Genomic DNA, 16,653 nt, shown 5'->3' on the forward strand with positions numbered 1-16,653 from the left:
ACAAGAAATCATACAAAAATCAAGCAGAAAGCAACCAAATCTCTCTTTCCACTAGAGATATGGCATCCACAAAGCATCGCAAGAGGCCAGGTGCTGGGGGTTGACAGCCCGGGAGATCAAATCGATCGTTGTCTGGTTGGCGGGCAAGTTACCCTCTGGCGGGCTGGCCAAGCTGACGGCGCGGTTGACGATGATCTCGCTGTTGTTGTAGACCAGATCACGCAACTGTGGCACAGCCAACTGACCGCGGTGCTGGGCAGTAGCCCAGAACATCATCTCATCACGCACGAATACGCTCAGTTGTTGCTCGAGCTCGTGGCGTGGTTCCGTCAAACAGCGCGCGATGGCCATCATGGCACAGGCAAACAGACCCTCCGTGGCAATGGGGCCCAGCAGAGTCTGGATGTTGGGCGTGAATCGAAAGGGGACCTGCTCTGGGTTGAAGAATATGGCCTTCGCCGGGTTGATTGTTGGGATCAACTCGGCTCCCCAGATATCACCTGTGGACCGCGACACCAAAATCTTGTTGGGGTAACGGTTGCCAATGTGCATCACATAAGTCATGAAAGCAACCGCGGCGTACTGGTAGGCAAACTGTCGTCTGAAGAGCCAGAAATCGGCAAAGTTGGGATACGTTTGCTGGAAGTACTCTAGCACCACATTGCTAGGAACCCACTTATCTTGAATGGCAGTCAAGATCTCAGTACGAAGCACCTGCTGTTGATCAGCCGTGCGCTGTCGGGAGCTGTCAGTAATGTGTGGTAGGGGTGACTCGATCGCAGAAGAACTTACATTTTGCTTTGTTTCTGCCAAAGATCGCATGCGATCCATTGTGAAGAGCACCGGCTCATCCTTGTTGATACCAACCCGTCTGCTGTAGTCCTCGTAGATACCTTGCATAGAGATGTATGATGAATCGTCGCGAACCAGGCGGATGTGAGGGGCCAGAGGCACCATCAGCGGCAGGTGGAAGTAAAGATTGCGACGTCGGCTCTCTTTGCGCTTCGCCAACAGCCCGTTGAAAATACGGAACAGTTGAAGAATACGCTCCTCACGACGGCAGTGTCGTGCGGCAGGGTGCTGCACAGCGAAAGCGTGGATACTACCATCGTGGCCACGAATCTTGAGACGGCGGTGGCAGACTCCAATGCCGCGAACCAGATCCACATCGGGCAGGAAACGATCAATGCGAACAAAGTCCTGGTTCTTGTCCTTGTGCAGTAGATACTGTCCAGGAATCTCAACTTCGTCGAACTTGAGAAATCTAAACTCGCTCAGGTGCGGAGAGTAGCCCTCAAGGGATCCGTGCTGGGCTCGACGATCCAGCTTCTCCTCAAACTTATCACGCCAGCGACGAAGCTTTTGGATGTACTCGTACATCGTGGGTTTCTTAGTGACAAAGTCCGCCTCGAAAGATTTGCGGATGTGTGCCGGGAGAATTGTTTCTGCGAACCTGGTGATGTTGGCTTCTGTGGCTGGGGGAAGCTTGGTATCCTGAGCGTAAGACTGGGGCATACGACCCACGTAGGCCAGACCATCATTCAAGAGAGCAACGATAAGCCTGTAAGCATCCTCATCGGGAGGACACTTGAAGTTCTTGTGGATCTGGTCGACCATCGTCTCCATAGAAAGAGCAAGCAACGGGAAGGCGGTCTTGAGGCCGGACATGATTTCGTCCGAGTATTCCCATGGCTTCTTGAGCGGCTCCTTCTCTGTTGACTCCGCGGAAGCTGCTTGGTTTGGCTGCTGCTGGGCTCCCTGACCTGGAACCTGAAGATGGCCTTGCTGACCTGGGGTCTGTCCTGGGTTCTGCGGGACGGGTGTTTGGCCAGCTTGACCTTGGCTGGGGCTTTGGGCTTGTCCTTGAAGGGGCGAAGCTTGCACCTGGGGTTGAGCAGGGGACTGGCTGGGAGCTTGCTGGTTCTGATTCTGCGCAGGGGACTGAGTTGTCGGCAAGTTGCTATTTTGCCCAGCCGGGGAGGCGCTGGGAGGCACGCTAGTCGGAGGCTTCTGGGCTGGAGAAGCTTCGCCGGTAGCAGGAGGCTTGGTACTGGGTGAGGAGCTAGCCTGTTGCTGCTGTCTGGCACGATTCAATTTCTCCTGCTTCTGGTCATGCTGCTTTTTGATGCTAAGCATGTCCTCCCGGTTCGTACGGAGGAGGAAGAAGAGAGCCTGCGGGAACAACTTGGCGATCTTGACTAAAACAGCCTTGCAAAGACGAGCCTCGCGATGAGACAGGCTGGTGAGGAGCTGAGGGATGAAGGTAATCCAGTACCAGACAGGGGTATCGCCCTTGAAGTTTTCGAAGGCACTGGCGATCTGACCCTCCTCGTTGTCCAAACTGAGGAGCCATAAGATACGGCTCAGCAGCTTGCGGGACTTCGCGCTCTTTATATAGACCAGCAGCTTCCAAGTAGCAGCTGACTGCGTTGCTAGCCAGCTCATAATCGGAGGAGTCTGCCTTGAATCGCTGGTCACTGTATTGTCCCCACTCAGACCAGGCCTTCGCAAGACGGAGATCATAGTAGAGAGCGACACCAAATGCTTCGTTCGCCTCGTTGACATGATCAAGCTTGGCCAAAAACATTCCCTTCAGAGTGTAGAACTCGGCCTTTTGCTGGGGGCCGAAGTAGTTGAGGTTGGTATTGTTGATCACATCCAAGCCGCTGTTGAGCTCCTTAGGGTTTTGGTAGTGACACTTGGCTTGTTCGCGCAGCTTGAGGAATGCCTCCTGGATTTCGATGTTCGGCAGGGTATAGATGCGGCTCAACTGGTTGATGCAGACCTCGGGCATTTGATGCTTGCGTGCGACGTGAGCGAAGCGATTAATGATCCAGGCCGTCTCGTGATAACCACGGTAGGCGTAGGAGTTGCTAGCCACGTTGTTGGTCTGCGGTGGAAGTAAGCTGAGATAGGTACCGTTGATAAGCTGGAAGATATGCTGGCGCCAGGTAACAAGGTCCTGCCAGGTATTGATATCATCCCAGAGATTCGGCAGACGATCCCGCCATGTTCCAAGGAGAAGCTTCAGTTCGGCTGACTTGGTATCGAGATTGCGCTCATTGGTCTGAGCCAAGCTACCGCAGATGTGGCTGGCATCGTGCAATTCAACCAACAACTGGAAATGTTGCAAGATGGGAATGTGAGCGTTGGTGATACGCTTCGGCAATTGAAGCCATTTGCGGATGGAGAGTTGAATCGACTCGTCACAGACGCTATTGAAGTCCTGCATATTCTCCTTCTTGATATGGTATTGTAGCAAAGCCATGAATGCCTGGAAGAAGGTGCGCCTGGGGGTCGGAGCATCTGATACAGACTTGATAAGAGACTCCAATTGCTCTCTGTTGCCTTCGCTCTGCCAGTTCTCAATGTTGCGCCAAGCAGACTCAAGAAGAAGATCGTTCAAGTTCTCATGCTTAGCAAAGTCACTCAAGATCTCCCATTGCTGAAGCTTCTGGGCGCAAATAAGCCAATGGTCTTCCCAAACAAAGTATTCACCCTGCGAGAATGGCATGGCTCCAGAGCGGGCCTTGATCTGTGCATTTTCATATAGCTGCTGCGACTTGTCCCACATGCCCTGTTGCTCATAGGACAGAGCCGCATTGGTTTCAACGAATCGGCAGCGGCGTCGCCATGTACCATAGAAGAAATCGTCTTCCTGGAGACCAGCATAGACTTCGACCAAAGCATCAAGGTTGCTTTCACGGACAGTGGAGGTGTCGATGATGGGATTGATGGCACTTTCCTCGAGGTATGTGGCAGCGACATACCAGGCATCGTAGGTACGGCTGAGGTATTTCATAACGTGAGGAGGAAACTTGAAACGAGGTCGAGCCCGTACAACACCCTCGAGGAGGGCTTGAACGACATTTGGTCGTTTGTCCAACTGTCTCTGGTGGTACTCTCGGGTGAGCAATGTGACCATTCCCTTTTCGAGGTCAATGCGATCTTCCTTTGACAAAGTTGACCAGAAAATCGGGAACAGTGTGGTCCAGAGCTTGTACGAAACATTAGAGTCGGTGTGTTGAAGCTGGCAGAGAGGTTCGATCAAGTCTCGAACTCGAACGTCGCCGATATCAGACATGAAGCGCTTGCGCTCCACGACAAAGTTCTCCAGCTTATTGTCGACCATGATGTCTGGTTTTCTTTCATCCTTGTCACCACCCGCAAAGAGGAATGATAGCGGCGATAGCGTAAAATCGTCGGAGTGAAGACGGGCAGTTGTATTCATGTCCACGCATCCGAGAATCAGATGCGATGCCTGGGCCAGCCAGAAGGAATCGGCAAGGGTATCCCAGTTTTGGCAGGTAAGAACATAGCTCAAACGCGAGCTAGCAAGGCGCGTCAAACTCTTATCAAATATACCCATGAATCGATTACGCATCTCAACATCTTGAGCTCTTGTGCCAATCAAGAAAGCGTGCTCGAGGCGAACAGTCAACTCAGTGCGAGTGATCTTTTGATCCTCATAGATGCGAATCACCAAGTCAAGGAACTTCTTCAGCATCGTTTGGTCGGGTCTGGATTCGAATAGCAGCATCTTGTGAAGAACTGCTGTCTTTTCCTTCAGAGTGGGCCAAGACTCTGTTGAGTGGAAAATCCAGGACTCGGCCATGCCCAGAACCTTGCTGCAAAGCTTGATATTCTGCGAACGCTCCACTATCGAAGCCAGAACACTTAGGAACGGACGACGCTGGTCGCCAAGGTGGGACATTCGGACTGAGATCAATTCAATTGTTTTGAAAATGAGATCGACACCCAATTCGGCTTCTTGTTGATCTGGGACCCCTTCGGCTGGTTTAGGCGCTTGTCCATTCGGGGGAGTTTGCCCATTCTGTCCATTCTGCGCACCGCTCTGCGCACCGCTCTGCGCAGCATTCTGGGTGGTAGAAGCTGCAACATGGTCCTTGGCCAACTTCTGGGAGAACGCCTTCATGACAGCAGGGATATGCGTATCGATCTCGGCAGGCTTGATCTTCGATAGCGTCCAGAGTGTGTTCAGACTCGACACGTAGTTGCTTGCTGAGAGGGTCTCGGTGGCGATTGCGGACAAGTAGCTTCCGAATTCTGAAGGTGTGCTTTCGGTATCCATGGCATCCTCTTCGTCAGGTTGGTCATCCGGAATAGCCTCGAGAACATAGCGCACCGGAGGTGGCAACTTGGGAGAAATATCCATATCATCCTCCAGGCCATGCAAACAATCTTGGATTTCAGGATTATCAGACTTCAATGGCTTCTCGAGGAGCTTCTGAATGCTTGGGAGACGAGCCGTGATCCACTCGTTAGGCTTCGCTGCGATGAGTACGCGCAAGACCTGCAGGGCGTTGACCATGACAGTGATGTGCTTGTCATCAGGCTTGTCTGCTTTTTCCCCGGTCAGAATTGGCTCGGTCACCTTCTGGTAGAGATCGATGTCAAGGTCTCCCCAGTACTTGGGGGAGAGGAGATTCCTGAGAAGACTGATGGCCTTGTTGATCATGTCACCGGTGGGTACTGGCATGACTGGCTTTGACGAAGGCAGCGTGCGGATGTGGGCAGCTGGTACCTGGAAGCGCTCAGGGATGGTAGTAATGAAGGTGATAAGATACTTGATAAGAGCCCCGCGAAGCTCAGCTGGCACCGTGTAATCAATCTTGGTCGCAGGAGGTCCTAGAGATGGTGACTGGGAGGCTCCATCGGCCTCTTCAAGCTTGCGCTTCTTCGTGTTCGGTGATTCGGTAACACCATTGGGTACAGTTGCATGGGTCTCCGCCGATTGAGCGGTCCTCTCTTCCCAGTGCCAGATCAAGCCAATAAGATTCAGTGCGAGCTTTTTGCTGTCATTTGAGGTATTTGGCGGGCCCGCAATCTTGATCAACGAGGGAACGATGAGAGGGATGAAATGCTCGCGCGACTCATAGAACAAATCAGGTTGCCGAACCAAGAACTGGAAAATGCTCATTACCTGTTGCAGGTTGGCAGTCTCCTCTGACAGAATGCGGCGGGGCCATTTAGCCCAGATAGGATATCGAGCCTCTGCGCCTTGATTGCTGGCAGTGCGTGTTGGAAGGACCGGAGCCAGGACATCGAGAGCCTGGGTGACAAGGGCCCGGCCCTCATTCTGATGGGCTCGGAGCAGAGCGACGTAAACTTGGATCACTATCTTGTAGGGTGTCTCGTAATGCGCTATGAAATAGCTGATGAGGACGTATGCACCGTACTTATTGATGATGTCTTCAAGACGAATGTAATTCCAGGCGAATTTGATGATGTCCTTGCGGGACTCTTGGACGGTCTGCGAGTGATATTTAATCAACAAGGCAGACAGTTGAAGCAACTCCATGCGCGAATGGTCAACGCCAGCCTGGCTTGATTCGTCACAAACATCAGACAATTGTGGCTTCCACAGGCGGCTTTGAATCGATTCAGTCATGCTCTTGTCCATCAACCTGGGGGCACTGGCTGGGCTGTTCCACGAAGCTTGGACATCCATCGCGAAAATTGGATTGACAAGGTGGCGGAAGGCATAGGTCTTGGTCTTCTGGGAGCAGGCCCGTTGACCGTATAGGTCAAGGCAGCGCATGATGACCGAGCGACGGTAGTCAATCGACTCGTTGGTGATGATATGGCGAAAGATGAATTTAGGAAGTGCCAGTGTACGCTTAAGTTCGTCCGCGGAAAGACCGTCAATGACTTCGAACAGGAAATCCAAGTCATGGGAAGCTTCTCCAAGGTAGACTGTGAAGACATCCATCAACTGATCTTCGGCCTGTTCGACTCTCAGGCGCTCATCGGGAGGCAAGCTATCACCCCGAAGTTTCCGCTCCAGCTCTCTCCCATAGGTCAACAGCTTGGACCTTAGATCGGCGTTTGAAACCAGCCAATTCTTGGTAGAGGGATATAAAGAAACGGAATGCGCAACATAGATACCATTGATGGCAGCGGTGTTTTTGCCATCAGTTGCCTCGGGTGCAAAAGCATTTGAGGTGAATCCGTCAGTGTCAGTGACGACCGCATTGCGCAGACTCTCACTCTCCGGGTCCGCCAAGATTTGTCCGAAGAAACGTCCGAAGCGCTCGTCCTTGAACCGTGCAAAGAAGAAGGCAAGACTCTCCTTCGGGTAGCGGTTGAGATACTTGACAAGGGGTTTGCGGAAGGGACTATGTGAGGTCCGTCGCAGCTTTTGCTCAAGATCAAGTACCTTGTTGACCAGATGTTCCATGAAAGATGTGGCGGCGGGTGGGAGGAGGTGGAAGATATTAAAGATCGCGGCCACAATCTTCATGGCAGGGTTCTGTTCAACGAGGCTGAAAGAGACCTTCTGGAGCACACCATCGTCTGCAATGACCTTCATATGGTCCAAGAGACGAGCACCAATCTCCACCTTGAAGTAATTGGTCAGAAGAGTCAAAAGACGAGCGAGTCCGTCAAGTCCAGCAACACTTAGACGTTTCGGATCCTGAAGATTCATGAGAATAGGACGCAGGCCGTTCTGCAGCAAGTCCTTTGGCAGTTTGTTGGTCTGAGTAAGGACATCCTTAAGACCGGCATTAGCGGCTTCGATGACTTCAGGGGAGCGAGAGTATAGCGACTTGAAGAAGACAGAGATAATGCGTGCGCGACTGGTATTGTTCGGAGTGTTGGCAAACTCCTGGAAAGTCATGGCCATGGACAAAAGACGCAGGCAAGCGACACGTAGGTTCACGATCATCTCGGCATTCTTGAACTCATTTGGCTTTGAAGCTAGCGACTCATCATCGGCATCGGCAAGTGCGAGAGATTCCAGCATCAATCGATTGAGGGGTTCATTAAACGTCACGATTTCGTTGTGCAGGCTCAAGCAATAGGTGATGGCATCGATAAAGCCAATCTGCGTGGGAAAAGGCAGGGCACGGAGAGGCTTGTTGAAAATCGACTGCAGGAGACGGTCCCTGACCGGGTGGATAAGCTCATGGACCTCGCAGCCCAATTCTTCTGCGAGAGTGGCGAAGCAACGACGACAGGTCTCGCGAACATGCTTGTTCATGTGACCAAGCTCAAACACGAAGAACCCACAGAGAGCAACAACGCGGCTCTTCTCGTTCTTAACATCGTCTTTAGGAATGAGCTTGCCACCCCGTTGAAGGATCAAGGTCAAGGTATCCTGGGATTGAATGCGTGTAGCGGCAGGGAGATCGGGGGGTGTATCCTTGATCACATAAATAAGGGCGCGAGCGAAGTCGATGTGGCGCTCATAGAGCCAGGAATCACCGAGATCTAACTTGGTGGCCAGTAGTTGGATACCTAAGCTTCCACCAGCTTTGGTAAACCACTCCTCGCTAAAGCAGCTGTGGCAGAACACACGACCTAAGTGCTGAAAGAACGGAAGCTTGGCTGCTTTCTCAGAGGAACCAAATATAATGACCGCCGCTTCCTTGACAACCACCAAAGCCTGTTCAGCAGCTTCTCGAACGTGAACATTGTCCGATGAGAGCGTCTCAACAATAGCTTCAGCGAGAACCCGTGAGTCGAGGTAAACAGGGCCCTCTCCGTTAGCTACGTCGAAGGACTTGCGGCTGTGGCGGGCTTGGGAAAGAGCACGGCCAACCTCCAGGACTGTAATGTGCTTGCAAACATCGGCCACAAAAGCCTTTGCAGATATCTCGAGCTCTGGAATGGTTGTGGCAAAGATGCAAGCCTTGATGAGCTTCTTCACAGTGGCTTCCTGCGCCACTTTCTTTGGAATGGAAGCTGACCGCTCCGATTTCTCGAGAATGTCAACCATAGCATTAACCTTGCCATCCACAAGATCATTGGCATGAAGTCTGATGAGGGATGCCAAGTCATCAGGCAGATTTTCAAATCCGATTTGAAGCTTAAGGTGTGAACTGAGCATGCGGTAGGCTTGTTGCTTGTAGTAAATGTCGGAGCCCTTGGACGAGGTGGATTTCGGGGCTTCCATCAGTTTGCCAATGGCCAGATCAATGCCGGTATCCACAGGGAAGGGACGCTTCTCCCCTGGGCCAATTAGCCGGATATCAAAGCTGGGATTATCATCGGAGTATTGCTGGAAGTTCAACTCTGGTGGATGGTTCAAGAACTTGCGGTTGCGACCGCCAAGCTTTCCAAGTATTCTCATTGTGGTGTGGGCGTGGAAGTGGTTATAAGGATGAGGGCGGAGGTGGTCCCAGAGCGCGGTCATCAGCTCATCCATGATCGGGGCCATGATCGGATCGAGATAGTCGGCGGTCAAATTGTCCACGCAAAGTTCAAGCGTGCGGAGACCTTGACCAACAAGATCTGAATCAGCACGCAAGGCGACAACAATGGGGCGCATGAGGTAGCTGAGATGAGGTAAAAGATGGCTCAGCCGGGCAGGTACGGTCAAAGTGAGCTCAACATAAAGATCACGCTCTTGGGGTTTGCGAGCGGCGAGTAGAAGATTGTTGAAGGTCTCGAGGAGCATCTCAAGCAAGGGTAGGATTTCCTTGTATAGAAGCTCGAATCGGCCACCGCCAATGCTGCGGAAGAGAGAGCGCAGAAGGAGGAAGTAGTTCATAGGCTCCTCGGCAGTAACTGATAACTCAATACACTTGGTGACAATCTTTGTGACATGTGGGTGGAGAACTTGCTCATTCTGCACAGAAAATAACGTCACGGCCATGAAGGAGAGTTTGAACATTCTTAAAAGAATCTTCGCTTTGGTCATGTCTGACGTTCCAACCTCATGAATGCGTTCCATAAGATACTGGAGTACCATCCCGGAGAAGGCTGGTGAGGTGGCTTCGCTGGCAAGGAAGAATTGTGGGAGGTGGAGGAGCGCGCCATGCTCGAACATGAGCTCGTGGAGATAGGGAATTTCAGAGTGGAAGACTTCGTGAAAGGTTGCTGTGTCGATGCAATGGAAGACAGTACCGAAGCTCTCCAGGAGTTCCTTCTCTTCACGGGACATGGGTGCCGTATATTGACTAGCGAGGAAATCGAATGGTGAGGAGTAGTTGACTTCCGGTGGAGATTGATCCACGCCGTAATAGCGGAAGACACGAGCACCCTCGTGGAAGAGTTTCTTGATAACATGAACCTCTTCGGCATTGTAACCATAAGACACCTCAGACCAGTTAATAGGAACGCTGTTTGGATCGATCTGGATATCATCCGGGTTGCAATTCTTAAGCTGGTGGAAGATGTTCTTGAGCCCATTGATGAGGTTCCTGAAGAGGAAGATATTATCCGAAACGGGGTCACTACCACGGTCACGCGGGCTAGAAGTCTTGATTGGCGAAGCAGAGAAGATGTCTATTTCGTCCCAGTCAGGAGGATGGTCCTTCTCAGCAAGGTATGAGTCGTTTGAGGGCTCGGTCTCTTCCGAGATTCCTTGAAGGCCTTAGAAACCTTGACAGCGTTGTTAAATTGATGGTTCATCGAGGCGAATTTGTCACCGATGGCATCCAGTATCATGATCAGGAAATAGCGAGCCTCTCGCTTATCCTCAAGCTTAGATATCTTCTCTGCCATGTTCAATAGCAGCTTGGCACTCATCGTTTGGAAACTGGTACCGGGAAAATCGTCATGGAGGTTTTTGGTATATACCTCGACAGTTCGACGGATCTGATCGCGACTGAGATGGTCACGAACATGGTGGATGAGATCGGCTAGCATGCTATACGCTAAAGGCCTCATGGTCTCATATACTGTCAGGCCGTCGCCAATCAATGTTCGCTCGTCCAGAAGTTCATCAATTTTCTCCAGGAAGATCTTCCGATAATTGAAATTGATAATGTGTCGGATCGCGACAAGGAGCTCCTTTCGAGCGCCAGATTTTTCACGTGGGCAGTCCTGAAGAAGCCGAACAACCACAGACGGGAGAGTAGGAAGGAAATCTTGAAGTTGGTGGGCATAGAGGCGAAGGAGGTAGGCCAGGAAGCTCATGGTCTTAACCTGAGCTGTAATAAACTCCCCAAATGCAGCTCTGTTCTTGATCTCCTTGCAAACGCCAGTGAATATTGTGCCTTGAGCTGCAGCATCGGCATGCGCCTTCTCCTGCGGCTTCGCCTGCAGAAGCAAGATCGTCTTAATGAGGGGTACGAAAAGTTTGACGTTCTGTGCGACTGAAGCGCGATGAGTCTGGAAGATCGAAACGACGATGATAGGGCATTCAGCAAGTACTTTGAACGACTGCATCCCCTTCAAGAGAACATTGCTGGATTGTTGCTCAGGGCCCAAGTCTGAAACTGATGTGGCAGGCGAGCTTGGTCGAGGTGATTGAAAGTTCTGTGAACTGGCATTCGGAGTCGAAGGCATCCCGGAAGGGGTCGCTTGGTTCGGGGTGTCGAAGGTATCTCGGACGACCTGCTCCATGGTCTGGAACATTTCTTGAATTAGCTCTAGGAAAGGCTGCACCCGTGCCGCGGTGGCCTTTGCTTGGTTCCTTTCCAGATCCATGATGGTCTTCATGCACAGAACTGCATTATCCTCATTCTCGATGCGCGCGAGTTCCATCAACAAATCAACCATATCCGCGGCGTATGGTTCGACATCGGGAGGGGCCATTGGTAATCGGTGGATCGTTTCGAGAATACAGTTTCGAAGTTTCTAGATGGCATTAGATACCTCGAGGTCCAGATCTTGAAGATGGGAGACGGGAAGTGATCATAATTTCGAATCCCGTCGGCTTGTCGATCTCACCTGCTCATAAGACATGCTCAAGAAGACCGGATCCCCCTTCAGGATAGCCTTGAAGACTGGCCAAAGCTTGGCCAGAAAGACGGGATAGTTTGCGCCCGCGCATAATGGTTCAATACTGTCCCGCAACTCGGTTGCGACATTTGCTCGTACTTTGATGTCTATAAAAATGGAGATCAATCAGCACTGAACAGAAATTCATGATATTTGATCGGTCGCTTTCAACCATACCAAGCTTCTCATCCCCCAGCTTGTTGAAGTAGATATCGATCGTGCGCTCCATCGCTGCCGCTGGTCAGGCCCCTCAAAGGGCCGATCAAGGGAAGACGACTACAATCACGGCCAGGCCCAGTGGCCGGCTGCTAGGGCAATAACCAGCCTCGCGCAAAGATTGTAGGGTCAAAATCGGGGTCGCATGTGCTAGGTCGAGGTGTGGTCGAAGCTCTGCGGACTTGGCTGCAATTGCCGAAAGGATCGATCGCGGATAGGAAAGCGAGGTAGGAATTCGTTAAGTCATTTAATGGCTGTCAATATCAGTCCGAAAGAATGAAGGTGGACGGTAGTGAGTGGAATTGAAGAGCCCCAGCGGGGTGGAGGGTGTGGAGGGAGCTAGAGAAAGTAGGGTTGGAGATTGAAGCGCGCGAGACCTGGCCCATCCAGAAAGCCTTCGCGAAGGAACGCGGAGGGTGGGCGGCCAGCGTCGCTGAATTCGCTTATGTAAGGTGGTGCTAGTCCGCTTTCAGGGGGGTCTCGGACGGTGTTGATCCGCTCCGGGCACGCGCGCTTGCCAAGCGACTAGACGCGCGGGAGCAGGGCCAGGGACACAGGAACAGGCACAGGGACAGGCACAGTCCAAAACCCACGGGCGTAGATATTAGTATACAACCTTGAAAGATACTGGTAGAATGACTGTGACCAGTAATCAAAAATTTTGGGCATCTGATACCACTAGTATTGAATGATTATCTACATGCTGCAAGCCCTAATGGACCCATAAGGCATCTAGTAGCTGTCACAACTACGTACTAGTAGGACAGAAATACAACAACATGGATCGGGGCTGAAAATTAAAAGACAAGAGAAAATTTCCCAAGGCGAGTTCATGTCTCAGTACTTGTCTAAAAGAAAAAAAAATCTGGCAACACATAGAAAGCCACCGACACCGACGGTCGGTAGATGGAAACGCCATTCGCACCCATTTTCCATACCCGAACACGGTTCTAAGACGGAGTCCAACTCAGAGATCCGCTCAGTGAGCACCGGCTCAAAACGAGCCGGTCACAGAAAGGGAAATATCAGAAAATCCATGTACACACAAAAGATGAAAGGGGGAGGTAGGGGGAAAGAAAGAGAGGGGAAAATGGGAAAAGGAAAAAGCAGGATGGCACAGGAAATCGGGAACCTTGGAAAGCTAAAAAGGGGATCACACAATTCGGGCAGGTCGAAAGTTCAAGAAGAAAAGAGACGTTTGTTGCAGGCCCGTATTCGCTATGCCATGATTGCAGAAAATCAAGGGGAAGGTCACATGTCCATTAGCTGCCCCGTCACCTCGTGGAGGGGCCATTATTTGGTCGAATTGCTTCGATGCAGGATCTGTACATTGGTTGCGCTGGTACCGCTGCCGACCGAGCGTCGTCGCGGGCGAATCTCACTGCCGCTGCCGCTTCGTCGTCTCCGGGTACCGCGAATGGAGCCACGGCGTCGAGTCTGGAGCAAAACGGACGTTTCCACGTTAGAATCACGCTGGCTGCACATGGAGGGAGGGTTTCTTAGTAAAACACGAATACAAGGGATGACGGCGTTGAGGAGGGATAAAAAGAGTAAAGAAAAGGATCCGCATGGGAATGCACGGATCTGAGCAGTCTCGAAAGTAAAAATCAGAGATGCACCGAACTCACCGACGTAGGGGTTCCCTCTCGCGCAGGGCGCTCCTTTGGCGCTTCTGTTTCCTCCTGGATCTTAAGGGTGTTCAGCCGCTTCTGGCTCTCGTGAGTCATTGCTTCCACCTCATCGATCGGCTCGGGCACATCGAGAGCTGGAGCAGGCGGAGGTGGTGCGCCGTTCTTCCGCATGGTCGCTTGTTGTTCGATCAGATCCCAGCGGTCCAGGCGCGACTTCTCTCGCTGCTCGGCGTTGTTCTGGTGTTCTGTGTACTCATGCGAGCACTCGTCGAAAAGCTGCGGGTTGATCTCCATGAACATTTTCATGGCGTTGTATACCATGCTGTGGATAGTACTGGTGTAAATTTAAGGTCAGTAACGAGGTTCATAGAGTAAGTTATCACCGATGATAGACAAACCGGTTCCAGTGGCCCTTGGAGTTCTCGTAGAGCGGGGCGAACATAATGGGAAGAATGGTTTCCACATTGTCGCTTACGAGGTTGCAGAAATATTCGTTGTTCCAGAAATATAAAGCACGCTCGGCGACCTAGTAAGTGGAAAGGGGTATTAGTATGCAACGCAAGCTGTGAGCTATCGGTTATACTAACCTGGAAGTGGGGGCTGGCCACAGACTTGGCCAGCTGGTTGAATAGAGGCTCTTGTACTTTAGCGAACTCAGCAGGATCCATAACTTCAAAAATGTCTTCGACTTCGTTGAGGTACATAACCTCCTTGGTGCTGTTGGTCTTTGGCCAGTAGCGTAAAAGTCCAAGAACGACCTAGATACAGATGTTAGTGATATTCGGCGTTTGACCAGGTGTGTTTGTCACATACATCTTCAGTCAGGGTCGAATCCTTCTCCAAAAACTGGACGATACAATAGGCCAGTTGGGGGTGATACATGCTCAAGCTCTTCACCTTGTGCATGGGGAGTAGAACGCGAGTCAAGAAGAGCTTATGTTCCTCCTTGAGAGGCAGGGCAAAGCCGTTGATGATGGAACCCAGAATCTCCAAAAGCTCAGCGATTCCGTTGTGTCTTTCGGTCTCGTACATGAACTGGAAGAAAACGTTGTTGATTGAGCGTCGGATGTAGGACCGCAGGTTCAAGAATTTTCCATAAATACGGTGCAGGGTAGTCTTCAGGAAATCACGTTCCCGAGGGTCCTCTGAATCGAATAGATCCAGCAGCTATAAAAACCGTTAGCCGTTTCATGACTTAGCATGCCAAGATGGGACTAGATCGAGTTCATACCTGAAGCACAAATTGATGATCGATGTACGCCTTGGCGATATTCGTATTGAAATCTTGGCTTTCAATAAAGCGCAAGAAGAACTCATAAACAACTTGGATATGAGGCCATGCCACTTCCAACACGGGCTCATCCTCCTCCGGGTCAAACGCCTCGCCCTGAGGGGTCATGGGAGGCGGGATCGGTCGAAACAGGTTCTTGGCGAACATTTCCACCACTCGAGGGTACATGGGCTCTGTGATCACGGAACGGTTGTTGGCAACGTAATCTAAGAGCTCGTGAAGAGCCAGTCTTTTGATCTCTTTGGACTTCATGTCGGCTGTCGGGTCGTTGAAATCGAAGATGATGTTGCACTGGTCAATCTTCTGCATGAATAGATCCTGGCGGCGGTTGGGCGGCACTTCGTGGAAACCGGCCAATTTCTCCAGTTCTCTCTGACGTTGGTCAGAAATGTCGAACCGCGAGGAGTGCTGGCGCTTGGGGGTCCTGATTCCTTCCGACATATCCTTCGGAGTGGTCTGGAGGCGGTCGAAAACATGGGACTTGCGAGGAGGCGCCAGGTCTCCGGGCATTGTCTCGGCAGCACCGGGGGGAGGGACGTGCTAGAAGTGGGAGATGCGGTTAGTTCGGGCTACTCAGCATCACAGGTTCAAGGTCTCGACTTACTGTGCTTGGGCTGATGATCACACTTGGGGCCACTGGCTGACCCTGTCTCGTTGGAGTCCCGGGGCCATTGTTTGCAGGTTGGCCCGCATTTCCCGCACCTTGAGATATATAACTTTGAGCGGGTGCACCGGCGCCTCCGGACGGGGTTGTAGCCGGGGAGGAGGCATTGTCTGGGGACTTGCCTCGTGTATCATTCAAGGAGGTTGTAGACGAGGTAGGAGTGCCTTGGTTGGGGGATGTCGACTGTTGTGTTTGGGAGATGCCGAGGGACGCCTGGCCCTGGGACGAGGTGGAATCTTTCTTCTTGGAGGACTTGTTGGCATCCTTTGCCCTCGAACAACTGCTCGTGCTACCCATCCCAAATAACATTAGTGACAAGAAATCGTTGGAGCGGAAGGGTCTGAGGGATTCAAAAACCACCGCTTGCCGAGTGGGGGATGAGGAGGGGGGTTGGAGGAGACGGTGAGCCTTCAGATGGGGACAACACGTACCACTCTCTGTCTGAAACCCTTCATTTTCACGCCGGTATCCAATACCTCATGTAATCCGGTTCGGTGTTCGTTGCAAGTGCAGCCCGGCGCTGCACTTTAGCCAGAGCGACTTGGAGAGCGGCAACTGAGAAGGCCGCTCACAAAAGCCACGAGGGGAGGAGGGGCGGGTTATTTGGATCAGCCTAGCAAGAGAGAATCATGAGTATTTGGAATAAGCGCTGGTAGTAGAATTGCCGGGGAGATTCAGATGTCGAATCTGAGCTATCGACATGCGAACACTCAAAGGGGGCGGGTGAAGTTCCAATGGCAGTGCTAGGTACAGAACACGGGTATGTAGCAGCACGCGCACGGGGCATGAGGCTTCAATGTTGGGGAGAAAGGGACGGCAAGGATGAGGCGACAACGAGAGCGAGCGGTACGTACCTCTCTGGCGTGAAATGGGACAATTGGCGATCGGAGTGCTAAGAAGACTGGCCGAGGAGCGCAGAGGTCGGTCTAGGACGGGGTACTTGATCCGCTCAGAAGGATCTCCGTGTCGCTTAGTGGCAGGCTGGGAGCGGGGGGTTCAAGAGCGTCAGTGCCACCCGATTGCAAGCCACGACCAGAGCCGAATCGAGGGAATGGCAGGTCTAGCAAGAGTCTTGGGGGAAAGGGAAAGGGCAGGGATCTGAATGAGGGATGTTGGCGGGTGGTGAAGGAGAAGGGAGTGGGTGAGGCAAAGCGGGT

At 52.0% G+C, this 16,653-nt stretch overlaps 2 protein-coding genes across 2 annotated transcripts; both read right to left on the reverse strand.

Moving 5' to 3' along the window:
• Positions 1-51: 51 nt before the first annotated feature.
• Positions 52-11,923, reverse strand: N7509_006302 (histone acetyltransferase TRA1; the record flags this gene model as incomplete). The annotated part of the gene is made up of 6 exons (XM_056630939.1): positions 52-735; positions 793-2,388; positions 2,426-10,332; positions 10,398-11,550; positions 11,644-11,801; positions 11,872-11,923. 6 exons carry the CDS (start codon positions 11,921-11,923, stop codon positions 52-54), a joined length of 11,550 nt encoding a protein of 3,849 aa, XP_056490241.1.
• A 1,594-nt stretch (positions 11,924-13,517) lies between these two features.
• Positions 13,518-15,805, reverse strand: N7509_006303 (protein phosphatase 2A regulatory subunit RTS1; the record flags this gene model as incomplete). The annotated part of the gene is made up of 6 exons (XM_056630940.1): positions 13,518-13,875; positions 13,940-14,067; positions 14,129-14,299; positions 14,355-14,708; positions 14,773-15,372; positions 15,437-15,805. The coding sequence occupies 6 exons, from the start codon at positions 15,803-15,805 to the stop codon at positions 13,518-13,520; spliced, it is 1,980 nt and encodes a 659-aa protein (XP_056490242.1).
• Positions 15,806-16,653: the final 848 nt, after the last annotated feature.

This window comes from Penicillium cosmopolitanum, assembly GCF_028827165.1.
Source record: "Penicillium cosmopolitanum strain IBT 29677 chromosome Unknown utg000006l:49.0-5199605.0:1.0-5204138.0, whole genome shotgun sequence".
NCBI classification, from domain to species: Eukaryota; Fungi; Ascomycota; class Eurotiomycetes; order Eurotiales; family Aspergillaceae; genus Penicillium; species Penicillium cosmopolitanum.